Source organism: Aptenodytes patagonicus, chromosome 1 (genome assembly GCF_965638725.1).
Source record: "Aptenodytes patagonicus chromosome 1, bAptPat1.pri.cur, whole genome shotgun sequence".
Lineage (NCBI taxonomy): Eukaryota > Metazoa > Chordata > Aves > Sphenisciformes > Spheniscidae > Aptenodytes > Aptenodytes patagonicus.
In genome coordinates, this window is record NC_134949.1 from 76,366,096 (window position 1) to 76,385,893 (window position 19,798).

The 19,798-nt window shown below is 41.3% G+C and overlaps 1 protein-coding gene across 1 annotated transcript in view; it reads right to left on the bottom strand.

The window, feature by feature from the left end:
• The window catches only part of DNAI7 (dynein axonemal intermediate chain 7), a 28,001-nt gene extending 8,619 nt beyond the window's left edge, over window positions 1-19,382 (bottom strand). The window contains exons 1-10 of the mRNA XM_076343300.1: window positions 19,336-19,382; window positions 18,054-18,074; window positions 14,569-14,650; window positions 12,946-13,037; window positions 11,627-11,728; window positions 7,352-7,489; window positions 5,260-5,406; window positions 3,978-4,081; window positions 2,222-2,501; window positions 304-406 (exon numbers count right to left, since the gene is read on the bottom strand). Of these exons, the coding sequence (XP_076199415.1) occupies window positions 304-406; window positions 2,222-2,501; window positions 3,978-4,081; window positions 5,260-5,406; window positions 7,352-7,489; window positions 11,627-11,728; window positions 12,946-13,037; window positions 14,569-14,650; window positions 18,054-18,074; window positions 19,336-19,338 (1,072 nt within the window). The 5' untranslated portion in view covers window positions 19,339-19,382. The remainder of the gene's footprint in view (window positions 1-303; window positions 407-2,221; window positions 2,502-3,977; window positions 4,082-5,259; window positions 5,407-7,351; window positions 7,490-11,626; window positions 11,729-12,945; window positions 13,038-14,568; window positions 14,651-18,053; window positions 18,075-19,335) is intronic.
• Window positions 19,383-19,798: the final 416 nt, after the last annotated feature.

Consider the following 19,798-nt stretch of genomic DNA (forward strand, 5'->3'; position numbering starts at 1 on the left):
ATGCATAATAATACACAAATGTACATAAACATAATAAATGTGTACATGAATATAAACGTAAATAATAAATACATTAAAATAAGTGTGGGGACAAAATCCATTTTCCTATCTATCTGTCCTATTTTGTCCCTGCATTTAACAATCATTAATAGAAATGTCAATAAAACTCAAGTGTTATCAAAACATCAATATATTTATAAACTTTGTTCCATTCACATAGAGATCTATATCACAATGTTTCCATATCTAAAATATTTAGAATAAGTACTTTCGTAATGCTGCACATAAAAACTAACCAAATACCTTGCGACGGTATGTCCAAGATTTCCGATTTCTTCTCAGTTTCCTCCCCTGTCTCATTTATGTCAGCTATGCTATTGCTGTTTTCTTTGACTGAGATAGCACTCTATATAAAGAGCAAAAGACGTTTTATTCATCAGTCAGAGGCAGACACAATAAAGAAGAGGGTATCACCTCCTTCAGGGAGGCCCAAGGGGCAAGAGTACAGTCCCACTCCTCCAGCAACGTTTGCACCAATCTTGCTACAGGTCAAGGTTTTAGGAGAAATCATTTCCACCTAGCTAGCAAAAATAGTTTTGATTAAAGGTACTCTCCAACTTTGGAACCAGATATATAAATAGAGATAAACATAAAAGAATTACTTCATTTCCACAGCGAATTCCATCTCGAGCTCCCCAAGTACCATACAAGCACTTAACCTTTTTAGCAGTGTGTGCACTCAAAAATTATGTTTATGCTGACTTTACAGCTAGAAGAGTGACACAAGGAAAACTTAAGCCAATGTTGAATCCAAAGCCGTACTGAAACTCTGCCAGAACCCCCACTTGCAGTCTTAGCCGTGCCTTGCCCATGACATTTATTCCCTTTCTCACACTGTTTTCTATTTTCAAAACATTACCCTAGATTTCCAGCCAAATTTCCAACCCAGATATGAATTCATCCCTGTCCTAGCAGACTCCTCTGGAAGCACAGCAGCAGACAACCGGCAGTTCAGTGTGCGAGCCATCCGCCCGGAGGCACAGGCGCCTCCTGTGCCCTATGCTGTGCCTGCCAGTGCGTGGGAGGAACACACACCTCCTGAAACAGGACAGAAGGTGAGAGGAAAGAAGTGTTTCCGCACGTAAATGTGGGGGAACTCAAGGCAGAGCCAGACAGGGGGAGAGACTGCAGTAGCTGAGAGAAGTGGCATCTTCAGAGGGAAGAGGAGAATTCACAAAACTGGATTGAGAGAAAGACAGACAGACCTGGGAAAGAAAAAGAGAAGGAATGAAATGAGGAGCTTGAAGAAAGTCTGAAAAATGCAGGTGAGAACTGCCAAAAGACAAGATTTGTCATACAAAAAAGAAAAAAGAAACCAAGAAAGATGGGATTTCAGGCACTGATTCACTACAAAGGTGTTGGGGTCTGAAAAGGAAAAAGGCAAAGATTGTTGCTCCAAACATATTAAGAAGGCATAAAACGTGAGGTTTTACAGGTTATCTGTGCAGAAATTTTAGATAGAGAACCCAAGTCATTTAGCTGCAGGTCACAGACGAGACCGAAAGTGAAAAACCCAAACCCAGTAAGAAGAATACAAAACCAAGCAACCTCCACAGCACCTAAAGCTAACGTACTCCGTTGACGAGTGCTGATGAAGAGAATCCAGCAGCTAGAAGCAGTGCTGGGAAAGCCCTCCACTGGCAAAGTTTCAGCATACAGACACGGAGCAACCGAGTAACTGCACAACCACGACCTGCTGAACTCTGAATCCCATTCTCCACACTGCGAATCTTCCTAATGTTGGATTCCTGCAGTGATTTTATGGGGCCGTCAGTTTCTCAGAAGCAGAATCCATTCACCTGGACGTACGTCACAGATTTACGGAAATATCTTACAACGGCACCTGACGTTCCTCATGGCTTGGTCCCACTCTTGAAACTGCCAACCAAATGCCAGCTCACGCATGCCAGCTGCATGGCAACCACCACACCCTGTCCAAACTTCCCCTTCTACCTTCTGTAGGACAAGCGTTGGTCATTCATCCTTCCACTCCCTCGAGAAGATCTACGGCACAGTATTAACACAAGTTGCCTTTTTCCATAAAACGTTTAAGAGCCTGGCGCTCTCGGGCACAGGACACATTAAGAAGCTGTTACACTGCGAGTGGGCCTCAAGTAACAGCAGCATCGCAGAACATCCTTTTGCGAGATTTTTTACCTACCTTTCTCCCATCAGAGCACGTTTCTTCTTCAGCAGGCATGTTGGGCTCTTCTCTGGCTTTCTTTTCCTCTTCTTCTGGTTCTTCTACACTGCCTTTTGAATGCTGAGTTAACTCTTTGCTGTCTAAGACTTCCAATTTTGGCACACTCTGACAGTGCAGCCAAAGTGGAGATACGTGGTCATAATGAGTATGCAATATGCGAACAGCAACACTGCTCACAGCCAGTGACTTTGGAAGATCAAATCCATGCTGTGTATCACAAAACATGTGATTTTTGAACCTGTAAACAACAGTAAAAAAAATAACATTCCCTAGTAAGACTGGCAGCACTTATTTCTGTATTTCTGCATAACCATTCAAATCGATGTTCTACACTAGAAGTCACCTAAATTCTCTTTTGTCGCGTGGCACAGTCTAAGAAACAGAGTGGGATGTGACGATATACTTCCTGTCTTGTACTGACAGCTGTCTGTAAGCCCCTCCAGAAAAGCTGTTGCTGCATTAAGGGCATCAGGAGCTGCAAAAATAACGGTCCTGATAGGATGACAATGAGGCAGAATCAGACGACGGCTCTTCTACGCAGTACATTGCAGTAAAACAGACTAATTTAATGGGCAAATTCCTACATAGGTGAAGTCACCAGCTCTCTGTGTTACATCAGTCTCAGCATCGTCCACATAAAACCCCAAGAGCTACACAGATGTAAAGGTAATTTTGGTAATCAACAGTATTACACAGCCACCGATCCTTGTGACAGCGTAGGGAACAGGCTAAGAGCAGCACAGGAGGCCAACCTGCATCAAATCAAGTATCTAACTGGTGAACTTGGGTTCTTTCACCAGATATGGAAGGTTCTTGCTCATTGCGATTCCTGCCCAACCAAAACCAGAACAACTCAAATAACACTTATTTTCTGGTAAGATCAGCTAGTCACACATTCTAAAAATCTTCTAGTAAAGCATCATTTATTTTTTAATTCTTGGTTGAAAATTGTAAGTGCCTCTCTAAACTGACCAAAAGGCTTTAACACTAACCCAGATGAGCTCTTCCTGCAGGTCAGTCTGACATTGCTCAGGGCCCAGCCTTCTAATCATCTTAGCAAAGCTTCCAGCAATGGGTCCTTAGTCAAGGCAAAGTCCTTTTACCAATTTATTCCTCATATTTGCGAGTGGGAGTAGGAAGTCCGCTCAAAAATCTTGTTTTGAAAAATGTAGCATCAGTTAAATGGTAATCTAATTAACAAAAAAAATCTTAGATTCAAAACCCACTATGGAGGATATTTGCATTCCAGGCTCTAGAATCTTTTATCTAACAGAGAATTGAGCACAAAGCATCATTCACTGCTTTGAAAGAAACTGTAACAGCTTAGAAACTATTTTAATTCATGAGCAAGAAACATTACCTCCAGAGGAATATCAATTCTCTGCATGAGTTTTACTCTTTTCCTTTAAAAATTGTTCTGGCAGTAACAGGGTTCTACTGTAGCATTTTAAGAAACAAAGTTTTTTTATATATATATATATACACACACACACATATCTACATATATAAAACATTCCTGTTTCTTTAATAAAACTCTGATGCAACCAGTACCTTCCTTAGCAACAGGCTGGTGTGAAATCCTTCAGTTGGGAGTCTGTAGAATAAAAGCTATTCAACATGAAAAAGACTATGAGAAACTGGTTCTTGGTGTTTACTTGACTTGGGTAGACAAGGCCAGGCCTCATTTCAAATTAAGAATTTCAGTATGCTGTACCTTACTTTCTTCTTCAGATTGGCCCAAATACAAAAAGTAACATTTTTATCCTTTATGACTGCCTGCATATTTCCAGTGTCAGAATCTTCATACATATTAGCTGCCTACAAAGAAAAAGCAGATTAAATCGTGTTTTCTTCTTATTTATAACACTTTGATTTACTTACATTTATACTTGGATAAATATGAAAAGACATGTAGGAATAAAAATACACCAGACCAAGCTCAGGTATGTTGTATTTATGTACTAAAACATAACAGTTATAAACTCAAATCTCTGTTAAAATTTGAACTATGTCCTTTTTCTTCCTCTGACTTCATCAATTCTGTCAGTCAAAATTCTGCCAAATATGGGATCTTACATTATCCCCTTCAATGGTACTGCTTATCTCCCTTAATCCTGTGCCCTCAAAAACACTTCTCAGGACAAGTTAAAAAAAAAAAAAAGGACTTACTGAGCAATAAAGCACAACCCACAGCCTAGCCCACAGCCACCGCACAGATTATTTTACATGTCTGTCCATATACAACTTATGAAGTGATAACTACATTAGGAGTTTAATCCTAAACTCCGTAAAGACGATCAAGAATTTACTATTTCTTAATTTGCACAGGGTTTTGACTGTGAACAAACATACAACTGGTTCACTATTTCCTTTACTTCCTTTTTTTGTTTCCTCTAGCAATATCCTTTTGCTAAACATACTTACATATATGATTAATATACTTCAAATAGCAAGCAAGATCACTACCTATACATGCAACCCAGAAAACTGATTCCCAAAGTACATTTTCATTTTCTTGTTTAAATACTCTTTAGTCTTCCCAAGATCTGTTTAAAAAATATTTTAGTGATATTAACTTGTATTTAAAAAAGTGTACAAGCTAACCTTATGATCTGCTTTTCACATTTGCAATTTCTTTACAGTCAACTAACTTTAATTTAAATCATTGAGACAAAATAGGAAACAAATTTCATACAGCGCCCCCTTGTTTTCAACGTCTCCAAATCTCACAAAATGTCACAATAATTTAATATTAAATGTCTTAATGATGAGAATTTCCACTCTAAGGCTAAGATTTGCAGAGGTTTTGAAGAAATACAAGTCTGGTATCTGCTATACACATGATTTGGAAACTCAAATACTACATTTGGAAACTGAAATACTAATCTCTGTGACAATTTAAGAACAAACAAAAGCAACCATCACAAGAAGACACTTGTAGCTAAGCTTATATGCATTGGGCATATTACAACTTCGAAGGAGTAAAACTTACTTACTTTAAGCATGTGTTCTGTTGCTCCATTGTACTTCTGATGAAGCAGCTTCTGCAATTCCAGAATAGATTCCTGGTACTGGACTGTTTCTTTTTCTGTTATCTCATTTGGTGGTGTGTCCAATAACAGAAACTGCAACTTCTGAATTAACTAGAAGACATTATATGTGGGAAAAGTATCTCTGTTTTGACACCACCCTTAATATACTGTGTTCTGTCATAAAAAACGAGGCAAACTTGCTTCCTTTGTACCTAAACATATCTTGGTCGCAGAAATAATCTTTTTCTATTATACCTCTAGAAATTGTGCTAAGCCAGCATTATCAGATAGACAGTCAACCAGGCAAAGCGCTAGAAATTCCAGGGTCAAGTCTGCCTTCCTTCATTCCTCTAGTCCAATTCCTTCATTCCTTAACCAGTGGGCTGTGAAATCTTAGCTTATGAAATAGATCATTTATTGAACCGGTTGGTCATATGAAGAAACTTTTGGTCAAAAATTAGTTTTAATGAAAAGCTTACAGCTTTATTTTGGAAGTGTATTTTCTGTAGTAATAATCTGAACTACGAAATCTTTAAAAAAAAAAAAAATAATAATAGGAAGACATACAGCAATTGCATTTTAATTCTCAGAACAATCCTTATCGTGCAGTTTGGAACTCTGTCATTTCATTGTTGCCTTCCACTGCGTGCTAATATCTTAACACCTAAATGCTTGTATAGAACTAAAAAATTCCTAGCTGGCCAAAGTGACCTGCAGCACTGAGACGAAGGGAGGATCAGATTACATTTTATGCCTCCCTTCAGACTTGCCAGACTCTTCTTCCTCGTACCCTCTGGAATCGCAGTGCCACTGCGCATTAAAAGCAGCAGCAGAACTGTAACTACTACTGTCTTTTTTCTATTGCACCTTTAACATGGTCTACCTCGATAGTGAGGTGGTCCCTCTCAACTCTGAACTGCTGATCTACATGATCTCACAGTTCGGAGTGTTTAACAGTTTCCTCTAAAAACATGCAGAACAGGAAGGAAATGCTCAGGTGTTTTAGACCAAGAGAAGACAGACAATCTTTTTGACACCACCTTGCATTTCCAGCAGGGGCGAAACAAAAATGCCTATCTTCTAGTATCACGTAATACTCTACTGAGCATACAGTGCAAGGTAGTATGCGTTTACAGGGCCTGTACAGTAGCTGTAACTGCTTCAGTGTTGGATGGGAAACATCCAGCAGCAGGAGGAGGTGTGTTTGTGGGAGAGACGTGACAGCAGGGAGAAGAGTGGCGAGAAGGAACGGAAGCGGGCAACTGCCAGGCTTTTTGCTTGGGTTGCAGTGTAGAAGAGAAAGCGAGGAGTTATCTGTTGAAATTCTTGGAAGGGACCGGCACATTCCCTGCTGGCTCAGAAAAAGGCAGTATGTGGAAGCTGAAAATTGCAGCACCCAGCAAGCATTGCAAGACAGGAAATCTAACGCTCGGAACCAAACCAGCCCAATGAAAGTTGTATCACGCATGCGACTTTCACCCCTAATTTCTGGAAGACCCCATTTAACTTTCTGAAAAACACTATAAAGTTAGCATAAATGAAAATAAAATCCTACATTTACAGAGCAGCCACAAGTTGCTTAAAATTGCCTCACAAACCATCAATGGTTGGTGGCTTGCATTTTGGGAACCCCAGCTCTTACACGACACTTGACTGGCTGTAAGTGTCAAGTAAGCACAATAAGGCTGCTGTCCACTGAAGCACCTATATATGACATGAGCTTGTATGTTCTGGCTCAAGACTGTTTAAAGTGTACATAGCAGGGAAGATGGATGTTGGAATACTAGAGCTCAGCATAGAAACATTACACACAAATCCCTTAAATGCACTGCATATTTAAAGTCAATAGTCATCTTCTTTAGAAGATGACTGAAGATGATTAAATCTGTAAGTAAAAAAATGTAAAAACTGAAGAAAAAATTCTGGGTTTTGAAGGTTATAGCCCATTTCAGTCATTTGGCCGCAAAAAAAAAAAAAAAAAAAAAAAGGAAGAAGGGGGCCTGTTGAGGATATGTTCTGGTAAGCTTAAACTGAAAAATACCATTTTAACACTTACATTTAGCACCTGTTCTCCCTTCTCCATCACAAGCTGAATGTCCTCATTTTGATCTTCACGCCATAAGCTCATGAAAGTATTTATTTCCTGCAGTACAGTTGGGTCAGGACTTCCATCACAACTGAGGTAATGCTCCCACTACAGGAAATGTTCAAAGAAAAGTAGATATGGGCATGCGGTGCACATGACTATCATTATGACAAGAAAAAGGAGGATTCTAAAAGACAGATATATTGTAGTCATACATTCACACCTGCATCTAAACAGGACTGTAACACCACCTGGCTTACCGCTATGCCAGAAAAAAATGGTTTACTTTGATATTAACGTGTTAAGGTACTTCTGCCCACCTATCATTTGCTGTTTATACTTACTCATTTATCAGTGGTTTCTGTTCTGCTAAGTGGAGCTTGCGTGTCTACAAAAGCAAGGAATTCAGTACCTGCCACAAATGAGGGGCTGAAAGAATAAATGACTGAGAACATAAATGAGGAACTGGTGCAGGTGGAAGAGGCAGATGGTTCTCAAACCAGATACTGCCAACAAAACTGAAAATCCTTACACTGGCAATAAAGCTGCTTAAGAGCATTCTACTCCAACATGTTTATTCCTCCTTTCTCTGCCTCTGAAGGAGATTTTCTCCTCCTCACCAGCACCAATTCAGCTGTTACAGAAACCTCTGGTGGGAATGTGAAAAAAGGCTTGAATGATCTTTTTTTTCTTTAATAATTTTATTTTCAAATCAATTATTGGTCATTCTTGGGGGGAGGGGGGATAATAATCAACAACAACAGGCTAAACCCACTTAACTCCACACATGAGCCTGACATTGGCTCATGGGATCAATTTACAACATACAATATAATTTTTTTCATCCATATAGTAAGTTATTAAGGAACCTTGCCTCTCTGCATACTGTGAAGATTAATAATGCAGTGTTACTGAAGATGGCATTACAATGTAAAATGGATCTTTTAAAGCAAAAGGGCTTGTATAATTGCATTCCCAACCACTTCCATAACCATTTCCACTGACTTCAAAAAAAGCAGTAATAGGTGAGCCCTCAGTGCACTGGAAACTCCTGTATAAAAGACTGATCAGTCTTCAGTAATTAAAACATCTGATTTCTTTTTTTTACATCTTCGCACTTGAAAGAGATCTTCAGTTTCACCATCGGGAAAGCACATCCTTAAGGATGACAGCACTTGGTCTTTGAGAAAAAAGGATAAGTTTCATGAAAATTTGTAAGCGTATCTGTTAATCTGGATTGAAATTGTTCAGAAACGGATGTGGAAACTCAGCATTTGGTATTATATATATTATAATATATATATTATCTGTTGGATTCTGCAGTGTTTTTGTCAAGGAGACGCTTGGTAGTGCTAGAGGTCAGGCGGCTTTGTTTGCTTCTTTTTGGAAACGTGTTGATGGCTTGCAGAGCTGTTCTGCAATTCTCTGAGCTGTCCTCTGCTTCTACAGATTCTTTTGATCCACCTGTCTGTGTTGGTCTCTTTTTTGGCTTTTGATAAGCTGCAGAGAGATGATTGTGTTGCCCGTGAATCTGAGTGGGGCTACTACTCTCACATGTGGCAAAAGAAACAAACTGTGTAGCTCTGAATCCTTTTTCTGAGGCAAGAACAGGGCTGCATGTTTCTATTTATGCTTTTTGTTGTGAAGTCTGCAACTTTCAAAACTCCCATTTGTTTGAGCCTAGAGAGCGGGACAAAGCTGCAAGTCAGTGTCTGCTGTCTTGTATTGCTAAGAGTGGGAATGACACCTTGAAATTGTTGAAATTGTATTTTAAGACATACATGCAACTTTGTAGCTGGAAAGCTGCCTGGGGGAAAAGACCTGGGGGTGTTGGTTGACAGGCGGCTGAACATGAGCCGGCAGTGTGCCCAGGCGGCCAAGAAGGCCAATGGCATCCTGGCCTGTATCAGAAATAGTGTGGCCAGCAGGAGTAGGGAAGCGATCATGCCCCTGTACGTGGGGCACTGGTGAGGCCGCACCTCGAATACTGTGTTCAGTTTTGGGCCCCTCACTACAAGAAGGATGTTGAGGTGCTGGAGCGTGTCCAGAGAAGGGCAACGAAGCTGGTGAAGGGTCTAGAGAACAAGTCTTACGAGAAGCGGCTGAGGGAACTGGGACTGTTTAGCCTGGAGAAAAGGAGGCTGAGGGGAGACCTCATCGCTCTCTACAACTACCTGAAAGGAGGTTGTAGCGAGGTGGGTGTCGGTCTCTTCTCCCAAGTAACAAGCGATAGGACGAGAGGAAATGGCCTCAAGTTGCGCCAGGGGAGGTTTAGACTGGACGTGAGGAAAAATGTCTTTACTGAAAGAGTGGTGAAACATTGGAACAGGCTGCCCAGGGAAGTGGTTGAGTCCCCATCCCTGGAGGTATTTAAAAGACATGTAGATGTGGCGCTTAGGGACATGGTTTAGTGGTGGACTTGGCAGTGTTAGGTTTACGGTTGGACTCGAAGATCTTAAAGGTCTTTTCCAACCTAGACGATTCTATGATTCTATGATTTCTTTTGCCCTAAATATTCTTAACAACAGACTAATACAAACTCTAATATTTCCCATACTCTAGCAGTATTTTATCTGAAGATTTATTTTTAAAGTAATAGTTTTATTTTGCCATTACTTTTAAAGAAAAAAAAAAATCTTATGTTTCTCCTTCCAAGAAATACTCTTCAGAAACATCCATAAACAACTGTCCCCTTTCAAAATGACTGACAGATTCTCTTGTTCACAAGGGTAATAAAGCCAGAGCTTGTCATCAACTGAAAAAGGTAATAAACATCATCCAAAGGTGTCATCGTAACTGTGAAGTTATCATGCTGCACCCTTGTGGCAACGAGTGCTAAGGCCACACTGGAATCCAGGGTGTAACCAGTGTGCCTAGGGACCGACTGTTCCCTCTGCAGGGCTCCTGAGGCCACATCTGGAGTGCTGGATCCAGTTTTGGGTCCCTCAATACAAGAGAAAGAGTGGTGAATTGGAGAGTCCAGAGGAGGGACGTTAAGATGGTTAGGGTACTGGGGAAAATGACACAGGAGGAAAGGCTGAGCTTTGTCAGTCTGGAGAGGACTAACAAAGCTAAGGGAGGAGCTAATTGCAATCTACCAGTACCTAGAGAGGGGTTATAGAGAAGACAGAGGCAAACTTTCCTCAGAGGTGCACAGGGATGGTGCGTCATGACAATTAGGCAATGATCACAAGCTGTAACAAGGGAAATGCCAACTGGATTTAAAGAAAAATTGTTACAATGAGAGTGGTAGAGCTGTCAAAAAGGTTGCTCAGAGATACTGTGGTATCCCCATCCTTAGAAATTTTTAAAACCCAACTGAGCACCTTGATCTAACTTCGGAGTTTGCCCTGCTTTGTGCAGGAGGTTGAACTGTATGAATTTCAGAAGTCACTTCTAACGTGATCTATCCTATGATTCTAAATTTGTTCCACAGAGGCTTTGTAAAGGATTAAGCGATATACAAGACAGAGAGAAAATCCTTGTGTCCACAAGTCTATTTGTCCTTACCTGGAACCAAACTGACCAAATCTTCTAACAGACTGTTACTGACTGATGTTTCTGCAAGATGGATTCACAAGAGTGAAATGTTCTACGAGTGTATTTCCATACCTTACTATTTAAAATTTAATTTTACAGGCATACAGTACTATTGGGTGATGATTCAACCACCACGTACATCACCCTAAACTGCAGACATTAACTCTTAGCTGCATTCTCACATATTTCCAGCCCTGATATCTGACCCAGGTTTGTGCCATGTCCTTCAAAGTTTCAGCCAACCTCTCTCTGAATGATGACCTGTGGTATCCAGGAACAACTGGAACAAATGTTGTCAATTGTCTCAAATTCTACAAAAATATTTTTAAGCCCTGGTAGAGATTTTTTCATGGAATGTTTAAATGTAGAATGAATTAAACAAATAGAAAAGGAAGGACAAATACCAGAACATCTGGAAGTATTCTTCTTGACCGCTGGGGTAAGCTGTGGGGCCCTAATTCTTTGATCAGCCAGACAGGCGTCTCTTTGCCCATGTTTTTTTTCTGTGTACACCAAAGTATAGAAGATAGAGGAGAGTGAGGATGGCCAGTTACTACCTTGAGATGGAACCTGAAATGCAGCCATAGCCCACACCTAAGTTCAAGAAATGGAAGCATTCCTGGACCCTGGAATGGAGACATAACCTAAAGTCTCTTCACTGTCGAACCTCTACAACACTGGGCGGATTTTGGAATGAAAACTTACCTTTGCATGGGCTCTATAATCTGTTTTCCACTGCTGTGCAGCCAGAAACTTCTGTTCCAGTGAATGAAGTTCTGCTAGTTCAGATTCCCTTCGTTCTTGATCCTGTTTTTATATATATATATGTCAAACAGAGGAGTTAAATATTTGGTTTACTACTTACAACTATTTTATATCAAAGAAAAAAAATTAGGATATTTGAATGAGTTATCATTTAAACAAATCCAAACACTGATAGCTTGCTTTTTTATGAAACATTTAATCGAGAAGACTGCAGCAGTTCGCAATATGTTATTGTCATCACATTAGTTGCTGAGACATACGACAAACATAACGCGTCATATGACTGTTAACCTCTCACTTGAACAGTTTCCATATCATCATCCTGGAACTACCTCTAATGAGAGCTGATAAAAAATGTAAGCATATGTTGGAAAAATGTGTGCAAGATGATTTTTTTTTCCTTATAATTTCTATTATTTAAAATTTATTTTCTCTCTAGGGAGGAAAAATACTTTGTGAAGGACAAGAGGCACAGGCAAGAGTGACTTTTTTCTGGGGGAAAAAATAAATTGTGGTAAATCTCCTGGTTTTTTTTTTTTTTCTTTTAAACACAAAAATATTTAGATATTACCAATCAGGTTTTGTTCTGAATGCCAGTCTTCTTAGAAAAATAAACATACATATTCAAACACACACACACATATCTCTATACATGCATGCACACAAATCAATGCATCTGTCCTAATATGTAACCACTTCTAGAATTTATACCAAAATTTTCTTGCCACAACTGTACCAAATGTAATTATGGGGAACACAAAAATATATCCAATTGAAAGTATAGTGGAAATGGAAAAAAAAAAAAGTATTTATTCAAACTGAGTAATACATATCCCAAAAGTTAATGTATTTAGCCACAGCATCTTTATATATCAAAACCAAGCAAGACTATCTTGCCTCAGAGGATTTTCCTGAATCAAAGCAACACTAAGCCAATACTATAGAACAAAATTCAGCACCATTTCTCTTGACTTTTAAATTTTTTATTTAATTACTAATCTCACTACCTTCTCAACTTGTGGGATCTTATGCAAGAGTACCTTTTAGTGATTTGGCTAGATTTTTCGTTATTAATTTTAATCTAGTGATGCTAGAAAATTTCCTCTACATTTCCTCTACATCCTCTGTTCCTTCCCAACGCTAGGGACATAAGGAAATTCCTTTCCATGCTCACACTAAATTAATAATGTTTTACAGACCTTGTCACAAGTTTAGAAATAGGATTAGAATTTTTCAGTAACTATTGGGTATGAACTAACTTTTGCCTCAAGCTTTTCCATCTGCTCTTGTTCAATTCTCTCCTTTTCCAGTCTTGCTGCTTCTTCTTGTTGAGCTTGCAATCGGGCTTCCTCTGAAGATTGGGAAATATATCAAGAGCATAATTATATTTTGCTTAATAAAACCAGACAAATTTTTTATTAGCTGTAATAACAAAATAACCATAATAATGAGCAACACAAAGATGTATCTTACATTGCACAGAAATCTTCCAAATGAGCCAAACTACTTTGAATCATAGTACTAAAACACATTAACTATGGTGCTACCCCTATCAGCCTGTGACAATACAAGTGGAGACAAGGATCAGCAAGCCCTCTTTTCCTCCCCAGAAACAGCAGCAGGAGTGCCCTCTCCCTTTATCTACAGCTTGAACAGGCCCAGGTTCTCAGTCCAATGTCTGTGGTGAAACCGCCTGAGTGGTTCAGTCCCAAGTTAGACTTCTCCTTTCCTACAGCCTTTGGTGGGTACCTCCATCTTATAGTAACTTCTTCACTGAAATCCTCTTCAGGATCAGTTACTCCTGATCACAGTTGTTTGGTTTTTTTTTTTCTTTGCTGCCACAGGGACTAGAAAATCAGAGAGGATGTGAAAATTAAAATTGATTTCAACCTCTAAGCCTTCAGCTTAAGGTAGCACAGCCTATGCATCAATCCAGATGTTCCCAAACAGTGGCTTGAATGTCACTGCCTACATGCAAATCACTTCAGATATATCTGTGTTGCACAGAGGCGAGAGCAATGGCAGTTCCCAAATCTGCCTGTACTCACCTGAGCCATTACCCCCATCCACAGAGGTTACTAGTGATTAGTAGTCACTTACTATTACTAGCAGTCATAGCATGCCCAAATCCCCACCAGGATGGATTAATGGCGGAAAGGGAAGCAGAAGAGATGGATCTGATGTTCAGACAGGGGTATCGAGTTGTGATACTGAACTGCAGAAGCAGACACATTCAGATGGTGAGGACAGGCAAGTCATGCAACTGGGATTTCATATTAAGGGATACAGTGATATACAATAGAAAGATCTTGAAGAAGTGGGTGGAGAATCACTCAGTAGAGACAGAAGAAGTAAACCCAAGCAAACTACACTTTAATCTATCCTAGTTTGTAGTCACTTTATCTGCTACCCCTTCAGAACACCAGCTAGCCCCCTGCCAACAGAAGTATTTTGTTGGCCTTTTTGGACAAGGAAGTCCTTTTCAGAGAATTTCTCTTGTCTACTGATAACTAGGCTTGAAAGGGGGAGGGGGGGAAGAAACCCACAAAACACTGCATTTCTAACTTGCTGAGAATATTTCAAAAGGTAATGGTAAGAGAGAAAAAAAAAATTAATTCTTCCAGCCACCCTCCTTCCCAAGTTCCTAATCACAGTAGAAGTAACTAGAGAAAAGAGTACAGCTCTGATAGAAAAGTGAGATGTGGGAGGTGGTAACAAGTAACACAGAATTTGGCCCACACAAGAAAAGAGGGATGAATCACCTGTATTTGTGAAATAGAGATAGATATCGGTGCACATATAGTTTGGGAGATTACTTTCTTCCATTTGTTTAAATAAGTGATTTGTGCCATCACATTCCCTGTAAATGAAGTGCACAGTACCTTCCTCTTTCAGCCTCCTTTCTTCTTCTTCTTTCTGTAATCTCAGACGTTCAGCTTTGCTAACTTTCTTTTTGCCACCGGACTTAATGTTTGCAATAAATTAAAAGAAAACAAATGTCAGTATCACTTTAATATGCTTTGGGAGGTATTCACCCTCTATAACTTTGCCCTTCTAATCTGATCCCTGTATTAAGAATTTGGACTCCCTACACAGTCAGTGAAGCCTCCAGAACGGCAATCCACATCCTGGACTCAATTTTCTTCTCATTTTCATGACGTAATATATGCTTTTTCAATTAATATATTATTCTATGCTAGACACTCCTGAACACGGCCACATTAGGAGAATATTAAAATCTCTTGTTTTAGTGTAGAAATTGAGTAACAGGTAGATCTGCTAAAAAGTAGATGTTACAACTTCAAACATTTTAGGAAATACTGGGAAATGTATTTTGGGACATAGGCAAGTCTGGCGTTTAGAAGTATCTAATTCACCAGACAACTAACAGAGAGTTCTCTTTTCTGTTGTAAAATCCTAACTGCAACTCAAGACAGTTAACTGTTCAACCTCTAGAATATGTTATCCTAGAATAACTATGTTTTAAATTTGGGTTTCTCAGAAATTATCTTCCTTATCAGTTCTTTGCAGTCTGGGTATTCATTTTTAAAAAATAAAAGACAAGGTAAGTACCATGCAAAATCTACTGTCATGTAACAGATTAACCAAAACAGAACACTTATTTTTGTCCTGTAATTCATAGATCCCTCACTGATGATACATACAAAAATTTGACAATTGGAGCTGTGCACATGAGGCCACCACGTTGCCTTCAAGAGACTTGAACAGCTAGGATGTGGAAAGCATAATTCTCTTTGGATTTGAAGATGTTTGCTAATGGCCCCTCACTTTTTACCTCACCAGCGAAAAGAAAGATTCTTGGATGGGCTTTTATTTTTTATTATAATTTTGTTTGGGTTTTGTGTTGACACAGTCTTGGGATGTTTAATCAAACGTGTAGGATCAGCACTGTCACTAGAAGACAGCACTTAAAGACACACAAGAGGAAAACACTCATTTCCTGTTAATGCAGTAGCAAAAGCAGCCTAAGGTTGCAATCCTCACCAAGCACATAGTTACTAAGGACTAAATTATCTTTATTCAGTTTTACTCAGCGTTTACACAGGTAACCCTGCCATTGTATTGCACGCATAATAAGCTCGCAGTCAACGTGCTTTGACTCCATCTGGGGTTGATGGAATGATACCAGAGAGGAGTGCTCTTCCTGAAGGCAGGTGCTGTGAAGACAAGGCCTGAATACAACAGATTAAAAAAAAAAAAAAAGAGGGGGCGGGGGGAGGTGAGGGGGGCAGGGGGGAGAAAGATGGGCCAGGAAGTAAATCAAAACAAGTTTGTGGAGCTTGTAAAGACAAGGAGGCTGATTTTGTACTGAACTGCAAAATTAATTCACAGCCAACACTATTGTTTATAAGTGGGACAGATAAGGCTATTTTTTTTGCACATGTGAGAAAATAAACCATGGTATTCTGCACAGGCTCCAGCATACGGAAAAAACAAAGAGTGACAGCAGCCTAAACTAAGGTTGAAAGCAAAGGTATGGATGACAAAAGACAAGATGTCAAGGAAAACGAATGACTTGCATTTGGTGGTGTATCTACGTACTGGCTGAACAACGGTATTCTGCCACTGACACACACAGAGACTTAAATTAAACCAAACGTTTACTTTTTCAAAACAGAGAAAATACGGAATGTAAATTGGTTCAGAGTGCGAGGCAATGTGAAAAGAGGAGGAGACACACCCTCTACCTAGGCATCTAACCTGGATGTCGCACATCAGAGCGCTGAATCCCAAGTCCCCATGCCATCACTGGTGAGAGACAAGGGCTTACAAGGATTCACTCAGGTAAGGTAAAACGACTAAACCAGTATGAGTTTCATCCACAGTGTCAGCAAGAGAATATAATTGGACGGTGTCACGATGTAAATAAACACTAAGGATCAAAGGCATGTGTTAGGAATCCAATCCTTCTCTTCCGCAGAGAAATAGGTACAGAATGGTACCAAACCAGCACAGTAGCATAGTGCCCATCCTGCAGAGGTGTAAATAAGGCAATAAAGAATGAGGTCCAACAAAGCTGACGGGGAGAGGCAACAAAAGAGGACTTAAGTCCAGACAGTTGCAAATGAACACGATGGTATAATGAAGTCTTCCTACCCACTCCACCCGAGTATTCCTAATAATTTGGTAAATATTGTTACAAGTAATCCAATTGATAGGGAACTTAGAAATAATCAAGGAGAACCTTCGTGAAACATCACACAGTGTGTTACAAATACTGTTATTTCACATTTTGCTTCTGACTAGTCTATTTTCAGATACAAATAACCACTTGGAAAGCTATTCATTTTACACTACTTTGCATGGCAATAAATATATACATAAATGTAACTTTGAATACAAAGGTTATCACGAAGCTTGAACAAAAACAATGGTGAAAATTTAGTGCCAACAACAAACGTACACCCGCCAGAGCTAGCGTGCATCTTATCACATTTGTTACCAAAGCATTTATTTGCAAATTTCTCCTAGAACAGAGTCAGTAAAAACCACAATTCTACCCATTAAGATTTCAGGGAAGAATCGATTCCTTCCAGTTCAGGGGAAAAAAAAAAAAAAAATCTTTGATTACTTTTCTTCCAGTGAAAATGGAAAACCTGCTTGTTTCAATTACTTACAATCACTTTTTAGTCAACTTCTTTTCACATTCTTACAACTTAGCATAGCACTGAGAAATTGGAGATGCACAGTTATCCAAGGAATACATTTGAACGTGTTCTTTTTTGAGGGTGGGGTGGATAATTTCATTATCACTGAATTAAGAAAAATCCACGGGCATGAATTTATGCAATCCAGTTTCCCGTGGACTTCTGTCTGTTGTCTCCCCTACCCATCACGTTCTGTGTCCAGCTTGCGGCTCCAAGCCAGGACACTGGCTCTCCAGCCGGACATTCGCCGCCAAGCAAAACACACAGCGGCTGCGCTCGCCATCTTCTCTCTAGCAGTTCTGCAGGAACACGACTCAGCCTCCTCGCAAAAGGCACATAAGCTTAGTGTCCTGGAGACGCCTGTTCCTCTTTCAAATTTGATTGAGCCTGACCAACTGGCTCAGAAGAAATACAGATTAAAAAACAAAAAACCCCCACCTTTTTCTTTTTAAAAAGCACATCTGCATACAATTATGGTGTCACAGCACCTTTATTATGGCAGAACCTCTTAAAAATAATGTTTTGTAGACATCAAGTCCAGAAGTAACTGATGCTTACTTTAATTTCAGTATGAAGTGCTTTGTAATTTTACTCATATAATTTCCAAAATAACAGAACTGTCCTTGCACACTATCTAAATTAACACTGCAAGGGTCAAAATGCTGTATGTGAACTAGAGCATGTTTCTGCCTACCTACCTTTTTCTTCTTTTTTGGACCCTAGAAGATCATGGGGGAAAAAAAAAAAAAGGAAAGTGAGCATCAGAGAACAGGGTATCAAGTGTAAAGTAATAACTAGAAAATACAACCATTCTGTAAAATTAGATGAGATTAACTGACAATAATTTCGATATTGCAGAAAATTAGCCACCAGCACATGACTCCGGACCACCATAATTTATCAGGCTAGATTACACTTATGGTTATAGAAGTATATCTATTTATTCCCACTGTTAAAAAATTAATGTACATCAAATAGGTGATTTAGTCCAAGACATAATTTAGTCAAAAAATGTTTTCAGTGTTTTCTGAACTCATCAACTGCATGCTATTCCTAATAACACTAAATTACATCATGCGATGACCTAAAAGAACACAGAAACACCATCGAGTCTTTTGTCGTTCATGGGGAAACTGCACATGAAGTGAAGAAATGTAATTAGGGGACTTCTCCAAACGACTACAGGAAATAAGAACAGGTTCTAGAAAGCCAAACGCCTAACGGCAAATCCCTTATTCGATTTACCAAGCAATTACCTTTTTTGTGCAACGACTAAGTATTGCCACGTGAATTTTTGTAACTTCAGGGTGACCGATTACCCACTCGAGCACATTCCCTACGGGGTGGAGAAAGGGGAAGAAGGCGAAGAGGAGAGGCTGTGCACGGGAACGCAGGGAAGTTTGGTACGGCAGAGCGATTCTGGCAACAAAGCGTTAGTTACCTCCAAGCCGGGTTTCACGCTAAGCAGCCATAGGAAGAAACCGCAGCACGAGGAGTTAGATCGGGGGACTGCAGAAAAGCTAACATGCCCTTCAGGCGGTTTTTTCAGTCTTAAATCCGTTTTTCCATATACCGGTACCTCAGCAGCCCGTGCGGACTACTCGAGCCCAACCCTTACCCACTTCCCCACCTAATCAGCGCCTCGAGGCGCCCGTTACCGTTGCTCCTGCCTCCCCTCTTCAGCTGCAGGAGCTCAAAGCCCTGCGGCTACACCGGCACTAGCAAACCGCCCGGGCCCACCGCCCGGCCACGGGCCGCTGCCGCCCGCCCGCGGCAGCAGCCGAGGGCGCAGGGGCAGCTCCGCGGCCGTCCCCAGCAGGCCGCGCTCTCACCGCCGGCGCCGGCAGCTGGGTCACCCGAAGCGGGCGGCGGCAGCCCCGGCCCGCCGCGGTGCGGGCCCCCGGAACAAACCGCCCTCACGGGGAGACGCCCCGGGCCGCCCGCCGCCGCCCGCCGCCGCCGCCCCCGGCCCGCTCTCACCATGGCGCCGCCGCGTTGCCTCGGCGACCAGCCCCTCCTCCCGCGTGCTCGCCGCCGCCAATCGCGTCCTCCCTCCCACTGCCCCGCCCCGCCCCTAGGCGCAGCCGTGCTGCCGCCCGCCCCCGGCCGGCCGGCCGGGAGAAGGGCGGTGCCTCCCGTTACGGCTTTGCCGTAAAGCGGCGCGGCGCGGCGCGGCGCGGAGCTGGTGAGACGCTGACCTTGTCCTTCTCCCCCCGCCCCGCGGGCGCCGGCCGGGGAGGGTCGGGGGTCGTGCGTGTGAGGGCGCCGGGGGTACAGGGCAGGGCGACGGGCACCGGCCCCCCGCGGGCAAAGCGGGGGGGAGGCGGCAGCCCGAGGGGACGGCCCCCGGCCCCGCCGGGCCTCCGGGAGGCCAGCCGGTTCCCCCTGCGGCAGGAGCGCCGTCCGCAGAAGCCAGGTCTGATTCCGGTTGCTTTTGTTTACA